The sequence below is a fragment of the Peromyscus leucopus genome, chromosome 2 (genome assembly GCF_004664715.2).
Source record: "Peromyscus leucopus breed LL Stock chromosome 2, UCI_PerLeu_2.1, whole genome shotgun sequence".
NCBI classification, from domain to species: Eukaryota; Metazoa; Chordata; class Mammalia; order Rodentia; family Cricetidae; genus Peromyscus; species Peromyscus leucopus.
The window spans coordinates 137,099,528-137,122,677 of record NC_051064.1 but is presented as its reverse complement, the minus strand read 5'-3'; the positions used below and the strand labels follow the sequence as shown (position 1 = coordinate 137,122,677).

General features: G+C 49.5%; 1 protein-coding gene across 2 annotated transcripts in view; it reads right to left on the bottom strand.

Annotated features, from left to right (window-relative positions):
- The window catches only part of Asap3 (ArfGAP with SH3 domain, ankyrin repeat and PH domain 3), a 43,501-nt gene extending 32,168 nt beyond the window's left edge, over window positions 1-11,333 (bottom strand). The window contains exon 1 of one of the 2 annotated variants that reach the window (XM_028875427.1): window positions 11,045-11,333. In XM_028875427.1, coding sequence (XP_028731260.1) covers window positions 11,045-11,173 — 129 coding nt within the window. In that variant the 5' untranslated portion in view covers window positions 11,174-11,333. The remainder of the gene's footprint in view (window positions 1-11,044) is intronic. The other variant, XM_037203078.1, reaches the window with a different exon arrangement.
- Window positions 11,334-23,150: the final 11,817 nt, after the last annotated feature.

Genomic DNA, 23,150 nt, shown 5'->3' with positions numbered 1-23,150 from the left:
CACCGGGGTGTTCATTAATACCTATGGGATGAAGGAATGATCAAATTAATTAATTAGTCAGTTAATTACTGTTATCAAGGCCCCACAGGAACACAGAAAGGCAGCAGGGATTAAGAACTCCATTTGTCATAGTATGATGTCCAAGTTCGGGGTCCAGTCCTCTTAGCTGTGTGATGTGAGGCAAGTGACTTAACCTCTCTGAACCTCCATTTCCCATTATCAAGTGAGATAATGATGGTACCTATCTCAGAGCACTGAACCCCTTCAGCATTTAAGTGACTGCCTTGGCGTGCTGTGCATAGGAAGGGTTTCCTAATAGCTGTCATTGTCCTGTAGCTGCTTTTTTAATGTCCCCAGGCTTCCCAGGAAAACTACCTAGAGTGCCAAACAAAACTAAACAAATAACAACAACAACTAAACAAACGAATAAACAAACACTGGCACCTCCCTTGAGGCCTATGACCTCAAGGACCCTGGGGACAGCATGAGGAGCCAGGCATCACCAGCAGAGGCAGGAAGCTCAGCTCTGGGCCAGCTTCCCAGGTGCAAATCCTGGCTCTGCCACTTTCTGCTGGCGGAGTAGCCAGATTTAGAAAAATAAATACACAACCCCCAGCTGGATTTACATTTCAGACAACGGATGAACAACTTGGAGGGTGAAGTACGGCCCAGATACTGCAAGGCCATCCTGTATGCTACCTGGCAATCCCGCTTGCTACCTTGTCCCTTGATGCCCTGGTAGGTTCCTTCTGTGGGGAATCACCCAAGTGAGTCTGTGGAAAACACTTTCTACACTGCCTGCTCCGTATGCTAAGCTAGGCAAAGGGATGGACTTTAAAAATGAAATGCTGGCCGGGCGGTGGTGGCACACGCCTTTAATCCCAGCACTCGAGAGGCAGAGCCAGGTGGATCTCTGTGAGTTCAAAGCCAGCCTGGCATACAAAGCAAACTCTGGGACAGCTAGAGCTATACAGAGAAACTCTGTCTTGAAAAAAAACAAACAAGTCTGTCTTGAAAAAAAACAAACAAGGGGTTGGAGATTTAGCTCTGTGGTAGAGCGCTTGCCTAGCAAACACAAGGCCCTGGGTTCGGTCCTCAGCTCCGGGCGGGGGGGGGGGGGGGGGGGGGAATGACAAACAGACAAAGGCTCCAGGCCTGGCCGTGCATACCTATAATCCTAGCACCTAAGAGGCCAAAGCAAGGAGATCACTGCAAGTCCAAGGTCAGCCTGGGCTACAAATGAAGACCCTGTCTCAAAAATCCTAATAAAAAGATGGTAATAAACAACAGACAGGTTCCATACTTCATTCACTGTCCTCTAAAGCACAGAGCCCTTTCTGACCTGGCCCCAGGTCACTCATATTCACGCATATTCACTGGTACAAGTTGCCTCATCCCTGTTACAGACACATGTAAGTGTCTGTTATGTGCCGGATCTGTGATGAAATCCTCTCAAAGAATTTTGTTAGCATGCTCTCTGACTTAGGCATGGGGAACTGGATTCTGAAAGGTTAAACTATTATCTGGGGTCATACAGCCAATAGCAAAATTCAAAGCCAGGTCCGTCTGGCCTCACTGATTGCAAATGGATACGTGGGCCATAGGCTGATCGTGCTTTCAAGGACGGCGTCCTTCCCTACCAGATGGAACCCTTGTCTGGTCACCTCTATGACCTCAGAAACTGCCTTTGTCCCCATGGGTGTTCTGTAAATATGGTTTAATGGGTCACTAACCTCTAGTGGGCATTCAGAGCTTTCTGATCTCCTATCACATTGACCGCTCGGCCACCTGGAGAATTTCCAGGCGGCTCCTGCTCAGGCCTCGCCCCTGGGAGACTCTGATTCCATAGGGTCAAGGTGGAGCCCAAGGTATCTGAGGTTCTTCAAGCTCGTGGAAGGTCGAGAACAAGAGCAGAAGAACCTTCAGCAGCTGCTACCCGATCAGCCAGCTCAGTCCTCCAAAGTGCCTCTGGTGGCTGGAGAGGCTGAAATGACACCTCCTGGGGCCTGCCTGGGAGCCTGAGGAACCTGTACGCTCTCCTGGAAACATCTGCCTAAACCCTAAGTGATTCAAGGCTGGGGATGTAGCCCAGGTGGTAGAGGGCTTGCCTGGCATGCGTGAAGCCCTGGGTTCAGTCCCTAACACTCTTCAAACCGGATGGAACATGTTTGCAGTCCCAGCACCTGGAGATTGAAAGGCAGGAAGATCAAGAGGTCAAAGTCATCCTCAGCTACATAGCAAGCTCAAGGCCAGCCTGAGCTACAGGAGATGCTGTCTCGGGAGAATAAATAGCAATGGCTGAAGAGACAGCTCAGTCAGTAAGGTATTTGCTGGACAAGCATGAGGACCCGAATTCAGATCCCTGGCACTCACATAAATAGCCAGGCTCACAGTACTTCTGTGAGGTAGAGACAGGCAAATCCCTGGAGGTCATTGGCCAGGCAGGCCGCAAGCAAGACCCTATCTGAAAATACAAAGGGTAAGAGCAATGAAGCAAAGACGTCTGAGGTTAGCCTCTGGCCTCCCACATGTCCAAGTTCACCAGCACACACATTCACAGATCCACAACAACAAATGCCACAGCCGCCTACCACCGCACTCATCCTCCTCACACACATCCCTCGCACATGCTACAATTAAAACAAAACTAGATGATCAAACTGCCTTTGAGGGCGTTTCTTCCTTCCAAAGTTTCAGTTTCTCTTCCCAGCTCTACCTTGTCACTCCAATGACCAGAAACAGCTGGCATCAGCCAAGGAAAGTACACACTCAAGGCTGAAGTACGCAGGACAGACTTGGAGACCAGGCTGAGGCCGACCCTCTCACCCCAGACAGAGGCAGTTCGCTAGGAGGGGCCGGGCTGGGCTCCCAGATCCCCAGGTCTCATTCACCTCTCTTCACTCTCTTCCAAGTAGCAGACTAATCTCCTATGACCTGTGCACATCTCTCCAGAACACAGGAGAACACGGCACCAACCCTGTCCACACACTCGCTGCCACTGACCTCCGCAGTGCTGAAGCCCTTGGTGGTTTCCCTGTCTGCTTATTTAGCTACAGAGGCACCCCGGCAGCTGGCCACGCCTCCCTCCTTCAAACATTCTCCCAGCTCTGACGTCCTGCAGTCAGTCTCCAGGTCCCTCTCTACTTCCTTAGAAGCTCCTTTTCAGTCTCCTTCATTGGCTTCTTCCACTCTCTCTCCAGACTTCATCTCCCCAGAGCAATGGCCTGGGCCCCTGCATTCCTCTCCCAGAGGTGATCTCACCCATTTCTACCACTAAGATGGATGTAAATGAGATGCACAGATTCAGGGACTTTGGGAGTCCTGGGTTATAGACTCCCAGACACCCTACACACTGGTTAGCCCATGCCAAGGACATCTGACATCATGACACAAGTCTTAGCAGGCCATGTCTCATAAAAGGCAAAAAAAAAACCTGAGTTCTTGCTTTTCCAGGCTCCCCTGCACCTAGGCTCAGTTAATAAGAGGCTCTCACTGTGGGTCGGAACCAGAACTACAGAGCACAGGAAGTCCATTCGGAGTGCTGATACACATCTGTAGTGGCAGTGTCCCTGGAACAGTGACACCTCAAGCTGTGGCATTTAGTGCATGGCGCAGTGTCCTGCCAACCTGGCTCTGTGTGTCCTTTTTGGCTGATCTCTGCCTGCTGCTCAGGCCCGGTTCTCCAGCTCTGGGCACTTCTGGGAACTACTGAGTTTCCATTCAAGTGAGTTCCTATTCTGCTAACAGCCCAGGTGGGGGTGTTGCTAGGGCTCACAGTAAGATGCCTAAGACATACCTACCATATCCCACTGTTTGGGCCTGGTGTGTGTGTGTGTGTGTGTGTGTGTGTGTGTGTGTGTGTGTGTCTGTGTGTCTGTGTGTGTCTGTGTATACAGGCCAGAGGTTGACACTGGGTGTCTTCTTCAATCATTCTCCACTTTATTTATTTTAGTTTTTGGTGTCCTGGGACTCACTCTGCAACCAGGCTGGCCTCGAACTCAGAGAGATCAGGTCACCTCTGCCTCTGGGGAATGCTGGGACTAAAGGTGTGTGCCCACCACTGCCCGGCTTCCCCACCTTAGTTTTTGAGACAGGGTCTCTCACTGAACCTGGGGCTCACTAATTCAATAGACTGGCTGTCCAGCAAGCCCCAGGGATCCTCCTGCCTCTCCCTCCCCAGCCCTGGGATTACAGGCATGCACTGGCAGGCCTGGCTTTTTATGGAGGTACTGGGGAGTCCAAATTCAGGTCCCCATGCTTGGGCAGCGAGCACTTTACCTACTAAGGCATCTCCCTAGACCCCTCACTTGTTGATATAGTTCTCTGTGTGCCTTGTTTTGTTGAGGCAGGGTCTGATTCTGTAGTCGAGGCTGGCCTCAAAAGTTATGGTCTTACGGTCTCTGCCCCATGAGTACTAAGTTTAAGTAAGACCTTGTCTCAAAAAAGCAAAACAAGTCAGGCATGGTGGCACACGACTTTAGTCCCAGAACTCGGGAGGCAAAGGCAATCGGATCTCTGTGAGTTTGAGAACCGGGGCTACATAAATGAGATCCTGTCTCAAAATAATAATAATGAGTAACGATGGTAACAATAATAATAGTCACACACACACATACACACACACCACGGCAAAACCAAAGTTACTAGCATTGCCTATAAGCTTCCATGTGACCTGCCCTGTCTATCTTAACTCATTGGGAATGCTATGACCCCACACAGCTCCCCTCCCCTTGACCTCTTTTCAGGATCACAGACAATCCAGGTTCTTCACTGCCAGAGGACTTGGCTGGAGCTGCTCCCTCTAACTGAACAACCCCAGCCCATCGTCCTCTTTCTAGTATTTATGTGTTATTTATTGATTACTCAACCGATACTTTCTAGGTTACGACAAGGGGCTGGGTGTAGAGCTCACAGCAGAGGACGTGTTTAGTACACATGACACCCTAAATTTAATCGCTGGCCACACCGAAAATGTAAAACTGGGAAGATAATACCAAGCTTAAGAGTCTAGTCTCAAAGAAGAGAAAATATATTCTATAAAGAAACCAGATGTTGCTGATGATCTTTAATCCCAGCACTTAGGGGGCAGAGGCAGGCGGATCTTTGTGAATTTGAGGCCAGCCCGGTCCACAATCGAGTTCCAGGACAGCCAGAGAAACCCTGTCTCAAAAAAACCAAAAAAGAAAAAAAAAAAAAAAAAAAAAAAAAGAAAAGAAAAAGAAAAAAGAAAGAAAGAAATGAAACCAAATGTTAATAAAATAGTTACGCAAATAAACATAAATTTTAACCGGGCAATGGTGGTGCACGCCTTTAATCCCAGCACTGGAAAGGCAGAGGTAGGTGATCTCTGTAAGTTTGAGTCTAGCCTGGTCTACAGAGCTAGTTCTAGGACAGCCAGGACAGTTCTAGACAGCTACACAGAGAAATTCTGTCTTGAAAAAAACAAAATTAATAAATAAATAAAAGTTTTATCTGTGGGAAATACAAGAAAGCTGAGCAGCCAGGCCAGCTGGAGGTCACCACAATGTTCTAGGAAGAGCTGACAGGGTGTGGCCCAGGAAGCAATAAGGAAAAGTCGGCAGACTGCAGACACACAGCCGGCAAAACTCATGGCCCTTGGTGAAAAGAGTGTCTGAGTCTCCCAGCTTGTGCCTCAGAACCTGGCAGCCGGCCTGAGGAGTCACGAGTGTGGTCTAAGCAAAACCTCTGCAAACTAAGCTGGGCGGTGGTGGCGCACGCCTTTAATCCCAGCACTTGGGAGGCAGAGGCAGGCGGATCTCTGTGAGTTCGAGCCTGGGCTACCAAGTGAGTTCCAGGAAAGGCGCAAAGCTACGCAGAGAAACCCTGTCTTGAAAAACCAAAAAAAAAAAAACCTCTGCAAACCACTGGACATGAGTCCGGGCTGGGTGAGTCACTGAGAGCCCTGAGGTAACTGAAGCCATGGGCAGGACAGTCTGGAGAAAAAGACGGCAGGAAGAGAGATGGTGACCCAGGGCCCAGCCTTAAGGAAGGCCTGGACAAGAGGATGAACTTCCTGCCACCTGCTACCATATGCAATTGCTGTTGAATTTGCTCATCTCTTGCCTGGCTCACTTCTCCGGAAGAGACTGCCTTTAGGACAGCGACTGCATCTCTCTTGCTGAGAGACGGATTTTCCCAGCACCCACCACACAGCTTGGAATGCAGGGCCATTGTGAGACCTTTGGCAAGGCTGCCTCATCTTGTCCTTGGTCAACATGATTGGGTTTTTAATCCCCAATGCTCAGCAAAGAGTTCGAATGTCTAACTTGCATTCAAGGCCTTCAGAGATGCCAAGCATCCCTTAGCATTCCAATGGGATAATGTGTAACTGCTCTAAACAGGGAGGCACCTGGCAGCATGGGCCTCTCCCCAGAAGCCAGACTCCATCAATAGAGAGAAGCTTCATGGACCCTGTCCTTCTTTAAGAAGGGCCCTCCTCCCCCAGGGTAGAACTGTGGCCATGTTTACCCTGCCTGCGTCTATCCCTCCATGACCTCTGTTGAACGAGGGGTGGAGACCCAGTTTCTGTCATCAGTCCAGAAGCTGGGCTGGGCTGCCAGGAACTTGGAAGTGGGACATGAGAGACTGGCTGGGTTACCTTCAGACACTGGACCAGTGAGGTCACATGAGCGTGGGGACTGAAGCTGCACTCTCGGGCCTATGTAATGAGAAGGGAGCAGAAGATAAACGGGTGAGACAGAGTGGGAGAAGGTATATGAAGCAGCTGCCTAAGCCCCTGAATTCTCACAGGCCACATGGCGACTTCCTGGCTTCACTGTTCAGTTCTGAGAGGCACCTCTAATTCTTTAAGACAAGTTTCCTTTCCACAGACACAGGCTTGAGAGGGTTCCTATTTTCTACAGTCTCCAGGATCACATAATGTTTTTTTTGTGTGTGTGTGTTTTGAGACAAATCTCTCTATTACATCACCCTGGCTGTCCTGGAACTCGCTCTGTAGACCAGGGTGGCCTCGAACTGCCAGAGATCGGCCTACCTCTGCTTCCCCAGGGCTGGGATTAAAGAAAGACATGTGCCACCACGCCCGGCCTGCATAATTTTTACACTAAAACAAAGAGACACACCATGAGGCCAGTTGTGAGAATACTAACACTGGTTATGCTGTTGTTTTGCTTTTTGGAACTGGACCTAAGACACTGAGCCATATCCCCACCCTGAGAATATTTAAAGTTGAGAATGAGATCCTTAGCCAGACGAAGTGGCACACATCTATAATTGTGACATTCAGGAGGCTGAGGCAGAATTTGAGGCCAGCCTGGGGCTACACAGCAAGGCCCTGAAAGAAAAGAGAAGGGGGAGGGAGGCTGGAGACAGGAGGAGGGAAGAGAAGGATACCTGTTGTTGGTATGTAAAATGAACAGAAAATTTCTTAATAATAAAAATAAATAAAAAAGAAAGAAAAGAAAAGAAATTCTTTCAGAAAACCAAAATCACTGGGTGCAGGGGTGGTAGTGCACACCTGGGATACCAGCATTCAGAAGTCAGAGGTGGGGATTATGAACTTTAGGCTAGCCTGGGCTAGACCCTGTCTCCAAATAAACACGCACGCACGCACGCACGCGCTAAGGGAAAGGTCATTTTGACTCCATCAGAATTTCAACTATGCACTGTCAGACATGATATAGATTTTAGGTAAACATTCTCCTAACCATGACCCTTCCCCCGTCCATCAGCTCCGAAGATAAACACTGGGAGCGTGCACATGTCCACAAAGACTGCCTCTTGCAGAGCACAGGTCAAAATGGTCTCCTGACTTCTTGAGATGCTTTCCTCGAACCAGTCCCTGAATTCGCTCCCTTGCCTTCTCCACTAAACCAGGCTCATCTAGTCTTCTGCCTGGAAGTGGAACTTCCTCCAGGAAGGTCCCTGTGTTGCCCTGGTCCTCACTGGCTCACCCCAGCTCTTCCTTTGGCCTCGGACAACACTGCTGGACACTCAGGACAGCTCCTGGCATTCCTACTTGTTACCCTAAGATGTGCTGCATGTCCTCATCCAATCAGCAAACCAAAGAAGGATCATGATGTCCTCCTCAGTGCCCAGCGCAGAAATGGCACGGAGGATCGTACAAAACATGGCCGCCAGCCAGACCCGCCATGTCACACATGGCAACCGCTTTATTTTCCCTGTGAAAGTCAATGGGATGATGGCTGTGGGGGGGTCCAGGATGGAAGGGGCTGTCTGATGCAGGGGTTATTTTCAATACTCTCCCCCGTGCTCCATGCTGCACGGAGATCCACAATGAAAAACAAACAACCTTTAAATCCAGTGAGGTTAAGCAGGGGGGAATTAGGAGACTCGGTTTCAAGATGAAATAACTGAGGTTTAGAGAAGTTCTAGAGGGAGACCAGGCAGGCCAATGTTGTAAGGAAGAGAACAGGACCAGAGGTTAGGACAAAGAGGGAGAAATGCCAGCTGCCCCACACCCTTGCTCCGGGAGTTCAGGCAGTGTCTTCTTGCCCTCTCTGTATCTTTCTCTTTTTTTTTTTTTTTTTTGTTTTGTTTTGTTTTGTTTTTTCCAAGACAGGGTTTCTCTGTGTAGCTTTGCGCCTTTCCTGGAACTCACTTGGTAGCCCAGGCTGGCCTCGAACTCACAGAGATCCGCCTGGCTCTGCCTCCCGAGTGCTGGGATTAAAGGTGTGTGCCACCACCGTCCAGCTTTTTTTTTTTTTGAGACAGGGTTTCTCTGTGTAACAGTCCTGGCTGTCCTGGAACTCGCTTTGTAGACCAGGCTAGCCTCGAACTCACAGAGATCCACCTGCTTCTGCCTCCCAAGTGCTGGGATTAAAGGTACACATCACCACCGCCCAGCTTGTTTCTCCATCTTAAATGAGAAGGATTCCAGCTGACTGCACTCTCACAGGGTACTCCAGCCTGCACGCTCTTGGTTCCTATGACCTGTCCCAGGTCCTTCCCAGTAGGTTTGACCAAAAAAGGCCGCAAGTCCCAGGACAGAGTCCCTAGTTACTTCCAGGAAACCACCTAGACCTGGAAGCCTTGATTTGGGAAGCGACTAGAGATGGAATCCTAGAGTTAGATTAGTCATACCCAGGCCTGGAGTAAGGAAAAAACCCAGTATCAAACGGCATGTAAGCACAGTATAATAATAGAGTGATTGGACCACAAAACCAACCAGAAAACTCCAGCAAAATCTAATTCAAATGTCAGACTTAACTTTGGGGACACTGGAATGCAGAAGAGAAAAGCTGTGCTTGGGGAACCCATGTCTTTCTGTTGAAATAATTAAAAAAAATGAAAGCTTGTAAGCGCATGGATCTGAAGGTTAAAAAGGTTGGCTTTTGTGTGGCCTGCCCTGGGGCAAATCTGAGCCCCTACCAGAGCCCACTGGATTTCTAGACTCATTTCGTCTCCCAACACAAAGTGCTTAAACACCAGGTAGGGTCAGATTCGCAGGCACATGCAGTCAGAGCAGTCCCTTCTGCTCTGACTCAACAGTCTAATGGACAACAGGATGACAGGTAAAACCCCTAAAGATGTCCTGGAATGCAGAGGCTCTGAGCCTACCCGAAGGAGGCACTCCTGAGGACAAGGCTAAGGCTATGGGGTAGCATTTCCCTCGAAGCAGCCAGTGAGATACCCGCATTTGTGAGTGGACTGTAAACCAGGGCTTCTGCTCAAGCCATCCTAGCCTCACTGGTTCTTATCTTCATAAAGACATGGACTCCTAGTCCAGGTGTGGTGTGCACCCCTGTAACACCAGCTCTGGAAAGGCCAAGGTGGGAGGACCCCAAGTTTGAGGCCAGCTTAGGCCATATGGCAAGACAGTCTTAAACAGCAACAAAAACCAAGAAGTATTCCTACTGTGTGCACAAGAAACGAAGATCCAAGAGATTGCTATCCAAAGAGATCTGTCAGTTACCTTGACAGTAATGTTCCCATCTTTGCACACATTGCATCCATGATCTCACAGCTCTATGAGGTAAACAATTATCCTCCACTTTACAGGTCAGGTCACATGACCATGCCCACCCATCTTGCAAACTGCAGGGCCAGGGTCTGAACACAGGTTAGCACCCCTGGAAATTGACGGTCTTTGTACAAGTCTCTGTCTTCCTTACCAAGGAGGAAAGAGTCCAGACAGAGGGCCAGCCAGTCAGGGGAGAGGAAGAAGGGAGATTTCCTAAGACCTCAGCTCTGAGTATTTTTGTGTAACTTTGTATCTGCCACACAGTAGGGGCACACTTATGGTGAAGGGTGGGGGGCCAGGGTACTGCTGAAGTCCAAAATGCCACCCCAATTTGGGGCATCTTCTGGAAGAGGGCTGGGGTCACATTATCCTCCTCTGGCCGCAGACCACAGGCTGTCTGCTCCAGCATATTCCTTACGGACAAAAAACTGTAGCGAATTCAGAGAAGAGGAATGAACTCCAGTGAGCATGGGAATGGGGTGGGGCAGCCTACAAGGGCGAAAGAAAGGGCCTGGGACACTTTGCCTGGAAACACAAGAGAGGGCAGGAGAAAGGAGTCTGTAAACTTGCCCGCGACAGCCAAGGTGAGCCCCGGCTCCTGGCGCCTTCCCATTCACATTCATTCCACAAGGCGAGCCAAGTCTCAGAACCAGCGGCCAGAAGGAGGGGGTCTCCTCTCTCCTGAAGCCCGGGAGAGGTAGCTGGTTCAGGACTGAGCCTGCTTCTCAGAAAGGGAGTGACCTAGGGGGCTGCATATTTGTGGGGCTCCAACAACGAAAACACAAAGCTGTAAGCCACTGAGCAAATACACATATGATGGGCAGGTCGCCCAAAGTATTTGAGAGATGTGCCCCAACATGTAGGAGTCTTTATCGAGGTGACCCCAAGATCACCCACAAAGTCCCTCTTCCCAGCTCCACCGTGAGGACGCAGATGTTTAAGATGAGCTAGGTTCCCATAGATCTAGTAGAGGCGAGTTTCTGGAGCGCCGCAAAGAGCCATCGTAGCTCCAAGCACTCCTGCAAAGGTCAAAGCCAGGCCCCGAACTGACGTGAGCCCCCTCCCGCCTCGGCCCCTCACCTCCTCCCGTGCCAGAGCCGCCCCCCGGCACCGGGGCATCTTGGTGGCGAAGGCAGCTGCCCCGGCTGGGGAGCTGAGGTCCTCCGCGGTGACGGCCAGAAACTCCGCGACACTGAGCTGCTCGGGCATGGCGGGCGCGGGGCGGAGAGGCCGGGGCTGCCTGAGTCGGGCGCGGGGGACGCTGCACTTAACCGCGCTGGGCTGGCTGCACCGCGCAGGGCCTGCCTCCACTACCCGCAGCGTCCCTGTCCTGGCCTCCTCACGCCCTGCCCCCTGGCCCGCCCCGCCCCTAACTTCCCGGTCACGCCCCGTCCACTAGCCTTTCTCTTCGGCCACGCCCCTGGCTCGCTCATCTAACTCCCTGGCCACGCCCCCGGCTCCCTAGTCTAGCTCCTTGGCCGACCCCCAGCGCCTTGCCAAACTCCCTGGCCACGCCCCCATCGTGCTTCCCTAACTCTCCGGCCACACCCCAGCCGCGCCCCTAACTCCCTGGCCACGCCCCAGCCCCCGCATCGGCCCCACACAGCCCTGCCTCCAGGAGCTGCAGTGGGGAAGAGCTTTCCCGGGATCCGGCTCTCAACTCTCAGGCCCCGCCCCCAACCCGCTTCCCTTACCTCTTAGCTCCGCCCCCAAGGCCTGCCGGACGCATGCCCGCAGCCTGCCTCGCCGGCCCCGCCCCCGCGGCCCTGCAGCCTCCAGCCCCGCCCCTAGCTCTGTGCCCCGCCTACCGTGCTCCTGCTCTCTGGGCGGTTTGCTTCTTTCTATTCGTGCGTGCGTGCTGAGGTTAAAGGCAAGGTCTGCGCCACCAGGCCATTTAAGATCTCCGCCGTCACCTAGCTGTGTGCCATTGAATCAATTGCCTCTCTGGTTTTTAAAAGTAATTTATGAGTTTGGGGTCGTGCCATAACCTAGAGTATGTTGAAGTAGGAACGGGAGAGGGTCACCCTCATCTTAGGGACACAGAACAGCTCAGGTTTTTGTTGTTGTTTTGTGCCAGATTTCTTAATTCCACCTGTGGCCGGGGGGGGGGGGGGGGGGCGGGGGGGGGGCTCTTCCCACTGCCCCGGAGTCCAGCTACCTTCCTCATCCATCTCCTTGGGCTCTCTCAGGGGTTTCTTCTTGGTACCTTCACCGTCCAACCTGGCGCCTGGGGCCTCTTCCCCAGACCAGATCCTAAGTGCCCCCAGCAGCTGCTTCGGACTCTGCTCCACGCGGACACCTTCAGCCTCTGGGACGCTCTCCTTCATTTCCTTCCTGGATCTCTGTGCTGGCTCTTTCTGGTTTAGTTTTGTTTGCTTGCTTTTCCTTTTGTTTTGAGACAGACCTTCCTCTGACTGCTGCCCGCCCCCCCACCTCCGTCTCTCTCTCCTTCATCACCGGTCTCTGCTCTAGTCACTGACTTCCTTAATGTCTGTCTCCTCAACTCACTAGGCACACACTCCTGCCTCAGGACCTTAGAACCGGCCTCTTCCCCAGTCCTGGAATTTGCTTTCTCCAGATTAGCTTTTGCCTGACTGCCTCCCTCTGGGTTTTGTTTGATTTTGAGTTTTGCTTTTCAAGGCTTAACTCAAATGTTTCAAATGTAACCATAATGCATATCCTGGCCACTGTGTTTAAAACGAGTCACCAGCTGCCTCCCTCACCCCTCACCCCACATCCTACATCTCTATCATCTGTATCTTTGTTTGTTTGTTTGTTTGTTTTTTCCTATCCAGCACTTTTAGTATGCTGGGTTTGGGGTATGAGTTTGCTTTTTTTTTTTTTTTTTAATGTGTATGGATGTTTTACCTGCATGTATATCTCTGTACCGTGTAACTGAAGGTTGGGTGCTCTTGGAAGCCAGAGGAGGGCATCCGATCCCTTAGAACTAGAGTTACAGATGGTTGTGAGCCACCATGTAACTGTTGGGAATTGAACCCAGGACCTCTGCAAGAACAAATGCTCCTTACCCAACAAGCCCCTCTCTAGCCCCTTTAATTTTATTTTTTAAAATTTACAATTTGTGGCTGGGCGGCGGCGGCGGCGGCGGCGGCGGCGGCGGCGGCGGCGGCGGCGCACGCCTTTAATCCCAGCACTCGGGAGGCAGAGCCAGGCAGATCTCTGTGAGTTCGAGGCCAGTCTGGGCTACCAAGTGAGTCCCAGGAAAGGCACAAAGCTACACAGAGAAACCCTGTCTCGAAAAACCAAAAATAATAAATAAAGTAAAATTTACAATTTGTGTGTGTGTACTCAAACACATGTGTACACATGCATGACATTGAATTAATGAGGTCAGAGGACAACTCTCAGGAGTTGGCTCTCTCCTTTCCCACGTGGGTGGCAAGGATTGAACTCAGGTAACCAGACTTGACAGCATTTTATATAGACTCAGACTTACTATGTAGCCATGGATAACCTCAGACTCCTGACCCACCTGCCTCCTGAATGCTAGGATTGCAGACGTTTGCCAGCTTACCTGCCGCTTGCTGTAGGCTAGCCAAACACCTCTGAGAGCCGTCCAGGACGAAACTTGTTTCTTTTCCTTTTTTCCCCCCCTTTTCTTTTCTTTTTGGGATAGAGTTTTGCTATGTAGCCCTGGATGGCCAGGAACTCACCGTACACACCAGGCCGCTCTCAGACTCCCAAGAGAGCTGCGTACCTCTGCTGGGATAAAGGCATGTGCCGTCATGCCTAGCTCATGCTGCTCCTATGTGCCTCCACCTCCTGCTCCTCTACTACATGTAAGCTCTGTTGGAAAGGGAAAGGGTGTTGTTCTGGTTAGGGCTTTGTGGGAGACCAGGCTAGTGTCCAGAGGCACAGACCGCCTGGGTTGAATCCTGTCTTTGTTCTCTGCCTTAGGTAAATAGCTCCATCTCCATGGACCCCAGTCTCCTCTTCTCTCCCAGGTGGAATGAGGGTGCCTCCCCTCCTAGGGTGGGCAAAAGGAGTAGAGGATACAATGAATGCAGGGTTTAGCCACAGCATGCCTCCTTCACCCGTGTTATTCATTGTTCCCACAGCTGATACACAGTGAGTATGCAATGAACATGACATGGCATGCCAGTTTACATGTGCTCAGGGTCAGCCGATCCATGAGCAGAAAGGGCAGGATTCGAATCCAGGCTTTTTTGCTGCCATGTGATCTGCCTTCTTCTGGAGACGGGTTCCAGGCTCATCTCCAGGTAATTCGTATCTTTAGTGTAAATGAGTGAGAACTGAGTTCGGGGTAGGGATGGCAGTAAAGAGGATCCCTGCCCTGAGGATCGGAGCTAGGCTCTTGTCCACCACTCCCAATGCCTTCCTGATCCAGTGTGATCTGCCCCTTCAACCTCTCAGGAGAAAGAACACACCTCCACATAGTTCCCAAGGGCAGCAGACCGCCATCTGACTGACTGCCCTTGTCACCCACCTGCCCCTTCTGCCTGCATCATTTTTCCAGTTTCTTTTCAGCTTCATGGCTCAAATGCCATACACTCTACTCTGAGAAGCCTAACCCTCGTGTCCTGAGATGTTTTAATGCCCTTTGCATAGGTTCTTCTGTTTTCACAAACCCACTAAAGAGAAAATGGGGAGCACCAAATTTTAACATGTCCTCTGGGGCTGGGGAGCTGGCTCAGCAGTTAAGATCACTCTGCGGCTCTAATAGGGGACCAGGATTGAGTTCCCAACAACCACTTCAAGGAGCTCACAGCCACCTGTAACTCCAACTCCAGGGGATCCAACACCCTCTCCTGTCCTCCCCGGCATCTGCACACATGCGCACATATCTACATACAGACACATAATTTAAGAAAACAAATCTTTTTAAAAGAGGGAATGCATGTCAATCCATTCACAAGACCATAGTTCCTAAGAAGAGGATTTTCGTGTGTCCCAGGGCATGAAATAATAATGCAAGTGAAATAATTTATTCAAGATGCACTTTGTGTTGGTTCTTTCCTAAACTCAGTCCATACAATCCTCTCAAGATTAGCTCCCCACGTGGTCCACTTTGTTGTCTTGTTTTTCCTTCACACTCTGCCTGCCAAGGCATAGACAGAAGCCCTCCCTCTCTGCTCAACTACCTGCTCCCTAACTTCCTGGCCTCAAGTGTTGTGAGGGGTTCCCGTCCAAGGAACTGAAAAGTGCCCAAGAGTTGATCACAGTCACTTTCCAGGGCCCTGTGGTCTTTGTATGTCCTCAGCTCAAGCCACTAGCTGAGCCTAATCTTCAAATTTCAATCCTGAAATTCCCTTAAGAGAGAATAAACCGTGCGGTGGTGGCGCACGCCTTTAATCCCAGCACTTGGGAGGCAGAGCCAGGTAGATCTCTGTGAGTTCAAGGCCAGCCTGGGCTACAGAGTGAGTTCCAGGAAAGGCACAAAGCTACACAGAGAAAACCTGTCTCGAAAAACCAAAGAGAGAGAGAGAGAGAGAGAGAGAGAGAGAGAGAGAGAGAGAGAGAGAGAGAGAGAGAGAGAGAGAATAGATACTCCCAGCCTGAAAGAGACACAAGAGCTTAATCCCTAAACTGGTGTCAAGGCGCCACCTAGCGGTGGGCATGCCCAGCCGGCACAGCGGGAAAGGGAGACACAGTAGCCTTGAGTGCCCACTAGGGTGTGCCAGACTTCTGTAGAGCTGGAAGGAAGGACACACTCACAGAGCAGAAGCACAAACCTTCCCGCATACACAATACATAGGCAGTTCCCAGAGAACAGTGTGAATGGATTAGATATTTCAAAAACCAGATTCCCAAAGGGTCAGGGAACCCATGAACAGCTGGAACCTTCTAAACTTATTTGGTAGGCACATAAAAATGTCTGACATGTGAATGTGTATCAGGACACATCTGCACAGCTAGGCACTACCATAGTTCTTAAGAACAGTATTTAGGAGCCAGGCCGTACGTAGTGGAACATGTCTTTAATCCCAGCACTAGGGAGGCAGGCAGATCTCTGAGTTCTAGACCAGCCTGGTCTACAGAGTGAGTTCCAGGACAATAGCCAGGGCTACACAGAGAAAGCTTGTCTCAAAAAAATAAATAAATAAATAAACACACACACACACACACACACACACACACACACACAAAATAGGATTTAAAGTCAGCAAAGGAGAAAGGCACCTGCTTTCTGCCAAATTTGGGAAGCAGAGGCAGGCAGGTCTCTGTGAGTTGGAGGTCAGCCTGGTCTACATAGAGAGTTCCATGCCAGCCAGGGCTACATAGTGAGACCAGAGCTCTAAAACAAACAAACAAAACCAAAAAATGATTGCTGTGGGGGCTGAAGAGATGGCTCAACAGTTAACAACACTGGCTGCTCTTCCATAGGACCTGGGTTCAATTCCCAGCATCCACATGACAGCTCACAGCTGTCTGTAACTCCAGTTCCAGGGGATCTGACACCCTCACACAAATATATACAGGCAAAGCACCAGTGTACATTAAATAAATAAATAAATCTTTTAAAAAAATGATCACTGTGAAAGCCTGAAGCTCTGAGTTTGATCCCTGGAATCCTTGTGAAGCTGGAAGGAGAGAACAGATGCCACAAGGATGTCTTCTGACTTCCACATGCATCACACATGCTTGTGGCACACAGGTAACATGTACATACACACACACACACACACACACACACACACAATAGTGACTAAATTTTAAGAGAAAGATGTTTATGATGCCTTTTTAATTTTTAAAAAGGATTTATTTTATGTACATGAGTGTTTTGCCTGTGTGTATATATGTGTACCACCTGGGTGCCTGATGCCCACGGAGCTCATAAGAGGGCATAAATCCCCTGGAACTGGAGTCACCGTGTGGACACTGGGACTCTAACCCAGATCTTCTGCAGGAACAGTAAAAGTTCTTAACCACTGAGCCATCTCTCCAGCCCTCAGCAGCTAGTCTTTTAAAAGGAGGAGGGCCTGAGTGGCTGGGGGTGATGCTCAATTGATAGATACTTGCCTTGCATGCTCAGAGTCCTGGATTCCATCCCAGCACCTCATAAAAGCACTGTGTGAGCCAGGAGTTGGTAGTGCATGCCTTTAATCCCAGCACTCAGGAGGCAGAGGCAGGCGGATCTCTGTGAGGTAAAGGCTAGGACAGTCAGAGCTAAAGAAAGAGTCCCTGTCTCTGTCTCAAAAACAAACAACAGACTCTTGCTTTGTGCAGGTCCTCTTCACATGTAACTTAGGAATCCTCGAAAAGATAATTTATCCCAAGCTTGGTTGATGTAGCTCAGGGGTAGAATGCCGGGGTAGCATGGCGAGGGCCTGGATTTGATTCCCAGCACTGCAGCAAAGCAAACCTTGTCTAAATTCATTAGCCAGGGAGTGAGGAAGCCAGAGGGCAGATGCTGGCAGCCAATGTGGCTGTGACTAGGTGCCGGTCCCTGCGCTTCAAACTCGCCTGGCAAAGAATGAGATGGATCAGCAAGCTTGCTTACTCACCTTGTCCTGGCCCTGGGTACCACTTGCTAGCTGTGTGACTTGAGAAACGTAAATTCACCTTTCGGAGCCTCCCGGACGTGATCATAGTTCACTGTGGGTTTTGAAAGGATGAACTAAACAAGCTTCCAAGCAGGGTCTGCTTTTGTCAGTGACCACCATGGGGCAATAGTGCTCGCCTTGGGTGAACACCTCTGGCACCCAGGCAGAGCTCCAGACAACATCCTCAGAGTTGTTTTTATTTTCTGTCCTTTTTTTCTTCCCACATTTTTTGCAATAAGGTCTTGCTATGTAGCCCGGGGTGGCCTTTAACTCTCCATCCTCCTGCCTCAGCCTCTGGAGTACTGATGGGTGTGCAAGCACACCTAGTTCCTAGTGGTCCTGTCCATGAAGGGACCACATACTTCTGAGAGGATGTGTGGCCTAGAGCAACACAGACACCAGCCAACAGATCCACCAGGCATCCTCCTGCGTCCACTCAGCTGGGGTCATCTGAACTCTGGGGTGAGCGTCCATCCATCTTAGTCTGCTTTCTGTAATTAAGCCATTATGTTTCTGTAAGACCCAAAAATCTTGTATGCACAGTAATGTGTAAACGGAAGTTTTCCTGTGTCCCGCCTGTCCTGCAGCAGCTTATAAAATAATCACTCAGTGGCTTAATATTAATTTACAAATTGGTCTATGGTTCAGGCTTCTTGCTAGCTAGCTTGCTCTTTCTTTCTTTCCTTCCTTCCTTCCTTCCTTCCTTCCTTCCTTCCTTCCTTCCTTCCTTCTTTCTTTCTTTCTTCCTTTCTTTCTTTCTTTCTTTCGAGACAGGGGACAGGGTTTCTCTGTTTTGGTGCCTGTCCTGGGTCTCGCTCTGTAGACCAGGCTGGCCTTGAACTCACAGAGATCCACCTGGCTCTGCCTCTCGAGTGCTGGAATTAAAGGCACACATGTGCTGCCACCACCTGGCTAGCTCTTTCATCTTAAATTAACCCATTTTTATTCATCTATATTTTGCCACGTAGCCGTAGCGTTACCGGTCTGCTGGCACCTTGTTCCTTGGGCAGCTGGATAGCATCTCCCTGACTCTGCCCTTCTTCTCCTTGTCTCTCTCTTGAATTTCCCGCCTGGCTATAACCTGTCTTGGCTTAGGCCAGAGTAGCTTCTTTGTTAACCAATGGTAACAACACTCATTCAGAGCGTACAGAAAGATCATCCCACGGGGGTAATGACCTCTTATTGAAGATAAAACCTTTTCACAGTCTCCAGTCCGAGCAAGATGTTTCAGACAGAGTTCACTAACATGCACGGCATGAGAACAGGTGTTGTGCCAAGCACGAATGCTGTGTTCAGACCAAGGCTGCCTTGAAGTCCCACAATGCATCCCTGGCAACCTTGGCCAGAAACACTAGGTTTTAAATTCACTTTGGGTCATTATGTTTTCGGAAACCTTCTGCTGTTGCCCCACCCCATCTTGTGGGACCCCCTCTTGTGTGACCCCTCCACTCAGTTATGGCATCCCACACAGAGTCTGTCTACTGCGGTTTAAATGGACGTGCCAATCTATAACTGTGGCTGAACTGGAACCAGCTGTAAGCAGCACAAAGGGAGGCACTATGGCTGTCCTCAGATGCAAGCACATAGTAGGTATGCAGAAAATGTTTGTGAATATGGTGTGATGGTACATACATGTGATCCCAGCTATTCTGCAACCTGAGGCAGGAGGATTGCAAATTCAAAGCCAGCATGGGCAATTTTAGCAAGACTGAAAACAGTGGTGGTGTGTGTGTGTGTGTGTGTGTGTGTGTGTGTGTGTGTGTGTGTGTGTGTGTGTGCAAATTAAAGGGGGTGCCTGGGACTGTAGGTTAGTGCTTGAATGCTTGATTAGTGTGTGTAGGACCCTGGGTTTGAGCCCATATTCTGAAAATTAAAAAAAAAAGTCACCGGACAGTGGTGGCACACATGTTTAATCCCAGCCCTCAGGAGGCAGAGGCAGAAGGATCTCTGTGAGTTCGAGACTAGCCTGATCTACAAAGCAAGTTCCAGGACAGCCAGAGCTACACAGAGAAACTGTCTCAAAAAACCAAAAGAAAGAAAGAAAAAAGAAAAGACCCTGTGAGATAAAGGAGTGACGCTCCCTCCCTGTTTTCGTTTGAGACTGGCTGCCAGGCTTGAACTCACGCCCTCCCGCTTCCACCTTTCAAGGGCTGGGATTATAGGCGTAAATCACCTCACCCAGCCTGGTGTTTTGTTTTTTTCTGGTTCTAAGTATCTTACATTTTCATCTGTATTACTAAACATCTGAACAGACAGCCTTAACAAAAAAAAGTCCTCCTGCTAGCCCTGATGCACCCTCTCCTCCTGCCAGGCCTGTGTACCCTCTCCTCCTGCCGGGCCTGTGCACCCTCTCCTCCTGCCGGGCCTGTGCATCCTCTCCTCCTGCCGGGCCTGTGCATCCTCTCCTCCTGCCGGGCCTGTGTACCCTCTCCTCCTGCCGGGCTTGTGCACCCTCTCCTCCTGCCAGGCTTGTGTACCCTCTCCTCCTGCCAGGCCTGTGTACCCTCTCCTCCTGCCAGGCCTGAGCACCCTCTCCTCCCGATGGGCCTGTGCACCCTCTCCTCCTGCCAGGCCTGAGCACCCTCTCCTCCCGATGGGCCTGTGAACCCTCTCCTCCTGCCAGGCCTGTGCATCCTCTCCTCCTGCCAGGCCTGTGCACCCTCTCCTCTGGGGTCTTCCAGGCTTGATTGGACCCCAGCTTCAGGTACCTAAGGGCTCCATTGCTGACACGCCTGTCAGGCTGTGGCCGCCCTGCAATCAGGAAGCAAAAACTGAAAGCAGGTGCACATCCTGGACCAGGAAGGAGACTTATAACCCCGCCCTGACACGGCATAGATGCTTCATCCATAAATGTTCAATAAATGAACGACCCTTGCTCAAAAGAGCAAAGGGGCTAATTTCACAGGCCTTGGCAAGCTGACTTTTTCTTTTCTTTTGTCATGGGGGAAGGTGACTCAGTGGAACCCAGTGTCCTGTACTTGCACAGGCCCTACCACTGAGCTATACCCCAGCCCAATTCATACACTCATTCATTCATTCATTCCATAGGAAAGGCTTTGAGTTTTCCAGTAAACATGCTAATGAACTCATCTCTATCTCAATCCTACCTGGCTGTGACTTTTTCTTATTTTGCAAGGCTGTATTTAGTTGGTTAATTTTTATTTATGATTTTGTCACAATGCTTAAAAGAATTGACCTATAATTTGTGTCCTCCTTGATGGACTGTACACCTTTTACACCTACTTAAGGCATGCAGTTTGGGGGTTTTCAGAGTGCTAGGCATATGAGCCAGGCGGTGGTGGTGCACACCTTTAATCTCAGCACTAGGGAGGGAGATGCAGGCGGATCTCTGTGAGTTTGAGACCAGCCTGAGTTCTGGGACAACCAAGGTTACACAGATAAACCCTGGAGAGGGCGGGGGGGGGGGGGGGGGGGGGGGGAGAAAGAAGACTCGTCTCAGGTGATTCTAGCTTGTGTTGAGCTGGCAAAACTATCACAGAATTTCGAAGCCATATCCACCAATCCAGGACTCCTATATCACCCTCCCCCTGTTCCCATGAGTTCTTTCTCTCTCTTCCAGAACTTAATCATTAATCTGCTTTCTGTCTGTGTAGGTCTGCCTGTTTCTGAGTATTTTATATAAACAAGATTACATAACTTGTGTCTGGCTTCTTTCTGCTATGTGGGCATAAATCTGTTCACCAGCTGCAATCACCTGAGCTGTTCCATTTTTGGATTCTCACAACTGATAGTGCTATGAACATTTATGTACATTTTTGTGTAACCACACTTCCTTATTGTCTTGGGTTATTGGATTGCATGGTGATTCTGTGTTTAACTGTTGAGGAGCTTTTTCCTGAAGCGGCCGGCTGCTCTGTTTCATAACCCACTGGTGGCCTGGAGACTCCCAACTCCTCTACTCTATTCACAGCCATGTTCTTTATTATATGGAGTTGCTCTTCTAAGTGGGAGTGATGGGACACCTTATAGATTTGATTTGCATTTCCCTGATGGTTAGTTAGTGAGATTAAAAACTTTTATTTACATATTGGCCTTTTAAAAAAAATCTATACCAAGAGGCAGTGGTGGCTCACACCTTTGATCCCAGCACTAAGGAGGCAGAGGCGGTTGGATCTCTGAGTTCAAGGCCAGCCTGGTTCACAGAGCAAGTTCCAGGACTACACAGAGAAATCTTGTCTTGAAAAACAAACAACAGAATCTGTACCTTCCTTGAAAAATAGTTATTCAGATTCTTTGCTTTTATTTTATTTATTTGTAATTTTTTGAGACAGGGTCTCACTGTGTAGCTTTGCTGGCCTGGAATTCCCCAGGTAGATTAGACTAGCCTCAAACTCATTCACAGAGATCCACCTGCCTCTGCTTCCCAAGTGATGGGATTAAAGGTGTGCGCCACCATGACTGGCTCTGGGTTGGCTTTTTATTAAAGGTATATGAATTCATTTTCTTAAGATTATGTGGGAACGGGCTGGAGAGATGGCTCAGAGGTTAAGAGCACTGGCTGTTCTTCCAGAGGTCCTGAGTTCAATTCCCAGAAACCACATGGTGGCTCACAACCATCTAGAATGAGATCTGGCGCCCTCTTCTGGCATACAAGGATAAGTGCAAACAGAACACTGTATGTATAATAAATAAAATAAATCTTAAAAAAAAACCAAAAAAAACAAAAAGCAAAACAAAAGAACCCCCCCCCCAAAAAAAAAAGATTACGTGGGAACTGGAGAGATGACTTAGCAGTTAAGAGTACTTGCTGCTCTTCCAGAGAACCCAGGTACAATTCCCAGTACCAACATGACACCTCACAACTGTCTCTAACTCCAGTTCCAGGGGATCCAATGATCTCAGTATATATCTTGCCTGCATATGCTACACAGACATACATGTAGGCAAAATACACACATACGTAAAAAAAATATTTTTTAAAAAAGATTATTTTATGTGTATGAGTGTTTTGCCTGCATGTATGTATAGGCATCATATGTGTCCAGGGAAGTCAGAATAGGGCCATGTAGGTGCTACGAATTGAACTTGGGTCCCCTGCAAGAGCAGCTAGGGCTCTTAACCTCTGAGCCATCTCTCCAGCCCTGAGTTCATTTTCTTTTCTAAATACAAATCACTAGATATATAATTTGTAAATAGTTTCTCCCATTTTACAAGATGTCTTTTCACAGCTGAGTGGTGGCACATGACTTTAATCCAACATTGGCAGAGGCAGGTGTATCTTTGAGGCCATTCTGGTCTACTGAGTGAGTTCCAGGACAGCCAGGGCTATACAGAGAAACTCTGCCTTGAAAAAAAAAAATACAGAAACAAAAAGATGTCTTCTCACTTTACCGATGATGTCCTGGTTTGTTTAATTTTTCAAGATCTCTCTTATAACTCAGGCTGGCCTTAAGCTTGCTAGGTAGTTGAGGCTGGTCTTGAACCCGTCTCCTCCACCTCCCAAATGTTGGGATTCATCAGGTATACACTATGACACCTGACTTTGATGATGTCCTTTCCAACAAATTTTTTAAAAAATTCTTGGGGCTAGAGAGATGATTCAGTGGTTATGAGTGCTTTAGGAGCAAGCACAAATATCTGTGTGGTGGTTTGAAAGAAAATGGCCCCGATAAGGAGTGGCACTACTAGGTGTGGCCTCG